Source organism: Nicotiana tabacum, chromosome 16 (genome assembly GCF_000715075.1).
Source record: "Nicotiana tabacum cultivar K326 chromosome 16, ASM71507v2, whole genome shotgun sequence".
Lineage (NCBI taxonomy): Eukaryota > Viridiplantae > Streptophyta > Magnoliopsida > Solanales > Solanaceae > Nicotiana > Nicotiana tabacum.
In genome coordinates, this window is record NC_134095.1 from 118,647,293 (window position 1) to 118,654,739 (window position 7,447).

The 7,447-nt window shown below is 31.9% G+C and overlaps 1 protein-coding gene and 1 long non-coding RNA gene across 2 annotated transcripts; both read left to right on the forward strand.

The window, feature by feature from the left end:
- The first annotated feature begins 1,176 nt into the window (after nucleotides 1-1,176).
- LOC107828369 (uncharacterized) lies at nucleotides 1,177-4,267 on the forward strand. Its single transcript, XR_001657716.2, has 3 exons — nucleotides 1,177-1,535; nucleotides 2,574-2,693; nucleotides 3,929-4,267. It is a non-coding gene; the product is annotated as an uncharacterized LOC107828369 (long non-coding RNA).
- A 1,682-nt stretch (nucleotides 4,268-5,949) lies between these two features.
- On the forward strand, nucleotides 5,950-7,195 carry LOC107828370 (transcription factor PRE6). Its single transcript, XM_016655659.2, has 2 exons — nucleotides 5,950-6,361; nucleotides 6,911-7,195. The coding sequence occupies exons 1-2, from the start codon at nucleotides 6,236-6,238 to the stop codon at nucleotides 7,061-7,063; spliced, it is 279 nt and encodes a 92-aa protein (XP_016511145.2). The 5' UTR covers nucleotides 5,950-6,235; the 3' UTR covers nucleotides 7,064-7,195.
- The last annotated feature ends 252 nt before the right edge of the window (nucleotides 7,196-7,447 follow it).

Consider the following 7,447-nt stretch of genomic DNA (forward strand, 5'->3'; position numbering starts at 1 on the left):
AGTATATAAGCTATATTCGATATGTATATATATATATATATATATATATATATATATATATATATATATTAAGATGTATATATAGTATAAACAAAACGATACAATACAATACTATACTATACTATACTATACTATACTATACTATATAGTTCTATAAGATGTACAACAACAACGACAACAACAACCCAGTGAAATACCACTAGTGGGGTTTGGGGAGGGTAGTGTGTACGCAGACCTTACCCCTACCCCGAAGGAGTAGAGAGGCTGTTTTCGAAAGACCCTCGGCTCAAAAAAATAAAAATAAGATGTAGTGCTATATCAATACTTAAGTTGTAGCAACAACAACAGTTACATGTGTTATAGTAAGATATAATCGAATATAGCATATATATATATACATACACACACACTACACTATACTATACTATAGAATTTACACACACACATACACTTACATATGTTTATATGATTCAATTGAAATTTCACTGGTGGGGTCTGGAGAGGGTAGTGTGTACGCAAACCTTACCCTTGCCCTGAAGGAATAAAGAGGCTATTTTAGTATATAAGCTATATTTTAATATTCAATATTTAATATGTATATTATATAAGATGTTGGTCGCAATATAAGCTATATAAGAGTGTGTATAAGCTATATTCTATATAGCTTATATAACATACAGTTAGTGTGTGTGTATATATATATATATATATATATATATACTATACTATATTATATTCAATTAAAATTTACTATAATTGAATTAAATTATATTAATACAACTTACTATAATTGGATACAACTCAATATACTTGGATCAATTGAAAATTCAATTATATTCGATTAAAACTTATTATAATTGAATTAAATTATATTAATACAACTTAATATAATTGGATACAACCCAATATAATTGGATCAATTAAAAATTCAATTTTGGATTAAAAATTACTATAATTGAATTAAATTGTATTTTGCGCGCATGCGTATATTATATATATAATTTATATTATTAAATATAATATATATATATATATATATATATATATATATATATATATATATATTAGTTTAAAATTATGACCACTTAATTTTATATATAAATTAAAATAATTTAAAACGAAAACCACAACATATGACGGACCCTAAACGGACGCTCCCCCCTTCTTAGTAACCCTAGACCTTCATTTCCAACAGAGACGAAAAAACAGACTTCCCATTTCTACAAAAAAAACCCTACCGCCGTTTCCCCTCTTTCTTCTTCCTCGACCTCTCACTCAGCTCCCGTGGAACGGCTAACTCACCTCCACACTCTCCTCTATCACATACACACAAGAGATTAAAAGAAGAAGAAGAAGAAGAAGCTTTTTGATTTCGGTCGTGCTTCATTTGAAGAATTTATGGGATTCTCAGTTGTTTCTGGATTAAAGTGGAGTCCGACACTGCTGTTTGCTATCAAAATCGTAGCTGGACTTCCTTCATCTTCATTTCTGCTTGTTATTGTTTTTTTCAAGCTCCATTTGGTCGAGTGTTTTAGGTACACATTCTCGAATCTGCACTATTTCTTCATAAAGATGGATGAAACATGGAGTGAATTGTGTTTCTAATGTTCAATCTCCATTGCTGTGTTTGTTTTCTTACTCAATTGCGCATTAGACTCGAATCTGATGATATTTGACCTGTTTAATGACCCGTGACTTAAAAATGCACCCCCAATGCTGTTCAACTGATATTTGTAATAGTAAACATGTTAGTAATATGAAAATCGTATTCCTAATGTGACTTCTTGTTTTGCTAGTTTGATGAATGCTTTTGATCAATATGTGGCTTTTCTGTGTCAGCATATCTTAGACCTCATGTATTATCTTAATTTGTATTCCTACTTGGTCCCTGCTTTCATTTGTGTAAGTGAATATATATATATATATATATATGTGTATATGTATATAGTATAGTATAGATTCTTTGTGTGGTTATAAGATTTCGTTAGCTTCGTGCTTAAATTTGAAAACAAAGCTGGTTGAGAGTTGCCATGAATTTGATTATGTTGATTGGAGTTGCTTTATCTAATAATAGGAGTTGCTTCGTGTGGTCCGTTAGGTTGAGCCCATTGTTAACACTATGCTATGATTTCAGCATCCTGAAATTACATTTGGTATGATATAATCCCACAGCAATAGCAATGTGCCAGCTTCTGAACATGTTTAAAGCACTGCAGCTTTGTACCCATCTAAATACTGAAAATATCCCCTTTTTACTAATCATCAAATGCAAATCCAATTAGTAGCACTTAAGCTGAACAAATAATGGATTAGTAAAGTGCTCCTGTAGATTTTTCTCTTTGTTAGCTTAATTTTATGGAGTTCTTTAATATAGTAGTATATATGCTTGCAAGAAATGTGAAGAATTGCTTAATAATCCATGGAATGTGATGCCAACTTCTTATTCTTAGTTGTTGCCTTGTAGTAAATCTTGGAAACCAATTCATTTAACACCTGTATTTATTTATTCTCTTGGTTATCATAACCTTTGGTTCAATTTCCTATATCTCAATGGTATTCTTTGATGTCGACAGGTTTAGTCGCTTCTGGCGATCAACAACTGATATGCAATTGACCGCTCATTCTGGCTTGCTGTGCATCTCTTCTTCTACTTGATTTTTCACAAAGATGATTATACGCGATCATAAATAATGGTATATTAAGTTCTCTTCTGCTCTTGCTTCCCTGCTTTATGCGGATTTTCTTGATGAGGTTCCTGTTTTTGCATATTAAAATGTAGATGTCTTGCTTTTGTTAATTCCTATGAACAAAGGGATTATTTCTCTTTTTGCACGTTTAGTGATTATTTTTCCTATATGATTAGATTGATTAGAGAATTATAGCTGAGAATATGGATGTAAAATTGACCAATCCAAGATGACTTATATGTGATAAAATATTAATAGTCTGATTTCACTCTCTCTAAGCTACTTACTTTTTTTCGTTAGATGTGACTATATGGGCTTGGATAATGGGTACTTACTGCTATTCTGCTTATGTACTGAAATTTTAGTTTTCAATAGAGTGAAGGCTTTCTCCACAAGATGTAATACCTTGAATGACACCTTGCACATGATAGTTATGCAAAATGAAATTGAGTTTCAGTTTGTCTTCATGTGTGTTTTTCTTCAAGGTTACAAATTACGTCACTTAATCCAGTGGCTCAGTCTGTAATGAGAAATTGAGCATTACTAGGAAGTGGCACTCCTCCTTGTATTTAGGTTAACAACAGCTACACAAAAAGTTTATTAAATTTTACTAGGGAGAAAGAAGAAAATGACAAGTAAATAAGTCAGAATTTGAAATATACTGCTAGCTAAAGGAGAAGGGAGAGCACTGATATTGAAGAAGATTTCATATACTGGGATTCTCATAAGCTTCTAGAAGGCATACAAACTCACAGCTTTTTTAGTACTCTGTGAAAACCGAGTTGAGTTGCATAATATGTTTACACTCGGATGATGTTGTACTATATTTGTGAGTATAGAAATCATAGGCTGCTTATACTTCACATTTTTTATACTCCTGCAATTCGTCCTTACTTCCTGAACGCAAAATACAATTAACATTAGCCTATCAAGCATTATCGATGTATGTTTGATCTTGGATATTGTTCTTCAGCTGAGGTATAATGCTACTTTAGATTGTTGCTTTGGTACATGAACACCTGCCAGCACTTGCACTTGCATTTGCATGGTAGAAGTAGGTATTAACGTCTATTACTTTCTTTAAATCGTACAGTGATTATTAGAAAGTATTTTCCATATTGGAAAGGCATTAAGTAGTATCTACAATTTGAGTTCTTTAATATTCTTGTGACAAGATTTTTTATTATCATTGTTATATATGTTGTACAAAGATCCAACTAACTAATCCCCTACTCCACCAGTTGATTTTGCAGGTTGCATCCTCATTTTTTGTTTTGCTTTTCGGGCTGGTAAGCTCACGCTCATGATTGGATTGATTGTTGTCTGTGTGTCTCCTGAAGGATTTTCAATAGCAAATAACTTGTCTCAAGTTGAAGATATCTGGGATGGAGTAAGATGAATTGGAATCAATTATTCAACTATGAAGGTTTATTTAGCTTTAGCATGAGTATATGTATAACACATTTTGGTTGTATTACTGGAATTAGGTGATATTCGAGTTGTTTATATACATGAGTATAGTTCATGTACAGAAGTTTTATGACATTTAAGTAAGCCATAATCTTTTTCTTATTTTCCAAGATTAGAACTGTGCAATGCCCTTGCTAGTTTCTTAATAAGAGAATGTTATATCGTCGTGGAAGGATGTGCTTATTCGATGAAGTACACGAGTAATTTTGTCAGGCCCACTTCGTGATATATTGCTTCTAATTGGTAGTAGTTCATAATGAGGACTGTTTTGGTTATTTTAAGCTCTAATTGATAGTATTTTGTTATTGAAAATCGATGGAAAAATTATTTTTTTTTGCCCAGAAATTCATAATTTCCGACCGAATTCGGTCGGAAATTTCAAATAAATTCTCCAGATTATTGAAATTTCTGATCGAATTTGGTCGGAAATTATGAATTTATATTTATTTTTTAAATAAGTTAATAATTTATAAATAATTATTTAATTAAATAAAATTATTTTTTTAAAAAATTTCTGACCGAATTCAGTCGGAAAATGAAAATTAAAAAAAAAAAGATTTAATATTTTCCGATCGATTTCGGTCGGAAATTTGAAAATTAAAAAAAATATTTTTAATAATTTCCGACCGATTTTGGTCGGAAAATAAAGTTTGAGTCAGTCAATGCATTGAAGTTTCCGATCGATTTCGGTCGAAAATTTCCGATCAATTGCGGTTGGTACATGTTTGCGACCATCATTTTTCCATCCAATTAAAATCAGTCGAAATTTGATCGGAAATTATCAATTTCCGGCCGATTTCAGTCGGAAATTGCTTGATTTCTAGTAATGAAAACTATACTAAGTATTGATCAGAAAATGAATCTTGGACCTAATTTAATTCAAAATTTTACTCCTAAGGTGAAAACTGTTCAAAGTCATATAATGAGACCAAGTTCGTCGTCTACTACCGATATAGGAATCTAACACCCCCCACACCTAGACCTGTCAATTAAAGCGTGGACAATATAATATGTAGGCCCGAGATCAAATAAACCAAAATTAGAATGGTTCTAAGAAAATGAACTTTGAATTTAACTCAAACCCAAAAGAAGGTTAGAATTGTCCAGTATCAAGTCCTTCCCATCCACTACGGACGTGTGAACCTAATAATTATTAGCCCATTTTCACCTTCAATTCAACATATATATACATATACACCTATATCCTTATATATGTTGCTCCGCATATTTATACTAAGACTAAGTTTATTATTACAAAAAAGCAACGGCTACAATAATTTTTTGTACCTGCTACAAAGAGAGGCAGATATATATATATATATATATATATATATATATATATATATATATAAAATAACTGAAGTTTAATAATAAAAATTTTCAAATTTCGAATTCCTTTTTTTTTATTTTTATAATTGTAGTGTCTGGTCCAACTTGCGCGCATCTCGACTAATTTTACGGAATATCCGCTAACTCCCACCAGCACCAGATACCTTATTCATCAAAGTTTGGACAGATGAGAAGAAATTACCTAGAGTTTTTTATCTTCGCTGAGATTTAAATCTGAGATCTCATGATTCTCAACCTACTTTATTAACCATTAAGCCACACCCTTGGTGCGTGAATTACTTAAATATTATTTAAATCCTAAATCATCCTCTACTCAAAATCATGAATCATATTTGCTAATAATCAACCACCCATCCCGCCTACCCAAGCCTCCTTATTCTCTTTCACCGATTCCTTGTATTTCCTCTCTATATATTTCATACTTACTATAAAAACAAGAATAGCCCACAGCTTTCTCCCATGCACTTGTCTATTGATCTTCACCTCCAACACTTCTTGCTTAGTGTTTCTCTCTTACTCTTCTTTTTGGTTCCCATATCTCTTTGTCCATAACTTGTCTCTGAAACAGTTACTATCCTTTGTTCTTTTTAAACTCCCACACCACAGAACTCACATAATATTCATTCAAGATTCTATTACAACTTCTCTCTGACAGCTTAATTACAAACTCTTTCCATTCTGGTATATATATTGTCTGAATTGTGAGTCCCTTCTCAGTTCCCCTGACAATGTCAAGTCGAAGATCACGTTCGGGACAGTCAGCAGTTTCAAGAATAAGCGATGATCAAATTGCAGATCTGGTATCCAAGTTACAACTTCTTATCCCTGAAATCCGCAATAGGCGTTCTGACAAGGTACCATGAATATATATATTTGAGCTTAAGTTCTATGTATTGACTGGTGTAATACACAATAATGTCACTTATAAAATAATATAAATAAATCTCTATAGTACGTATTAAATATTGCTAACCTGATAAAACTAGTAACTAACCTAGTTACACTGATCGTGCAAAAAATTGGTATTGTCATGTATTCTTCAATTACTTACTATATACATGTTGTTTGTGCACAAATGAACACACATTCTCATGAAGCCATTCATATTTTATGTGGCCTTCGTTTTCTTTTTAAGGATAAGTTTGAGGGTCATATTCTCATGCCCACAAGCCCTCATTTAATACTGTGTTGCAGCATGTGGTGTAGGATTTTTTGTCACTTCATAATATTTCTTGGTAGTCACATTTATAGGACTCTTTGTCACTTCATTATATTTCTTGGTAGAGTCACATTTATTTACGTGCATTACTTGAGCTAATGTTAATTAAATAAAAGGTTTAATTAGTTAGTATATGATGACGTGAGTAATTCTAACTTTTATCTTACCATTTGGTTTGAAGCAGGTTACAGCATCCAAAGTGTTGCAAGAGACATGTAACTATATAAGAAGTTTACACAGAGAAGTGGAAGACCTAAGTGAACGATTATCGGTGCTTTTGGATTCTACTGAGAGTGATAGTGCTCAAGCTGCTATTATTAGAAGTTTACTTATGTGACAATAATTGCCATTATTAGAAGCATACTAATTTCAACTGCTACCTCTATTTTGTACTTGTTATTTTGGATTCCAAATTGTTGCAAGAGACATGCAACTACATTACTAGTTATATTTAATTTGCGTTTGGCCACTAGGCCAGTGTAGGAGAGACCCCAGTCTGGCTCTCTCTCTCTATTTAGACTGGCTAGTATCAGCTATGTCATACATATATATATTTAGATATGGCAAATTTGGATATATAGTATTATTGGTTTCTATCCATCCATTTCAAGAGTTGATGCTTCTTTGCCCATGGCCATTGTTAAATATTAGTATTAAATATTTTATCATCTGTCATTCTGTTACTTTCTTTTTCATCTATTAGGCTCTATGATATACGTAA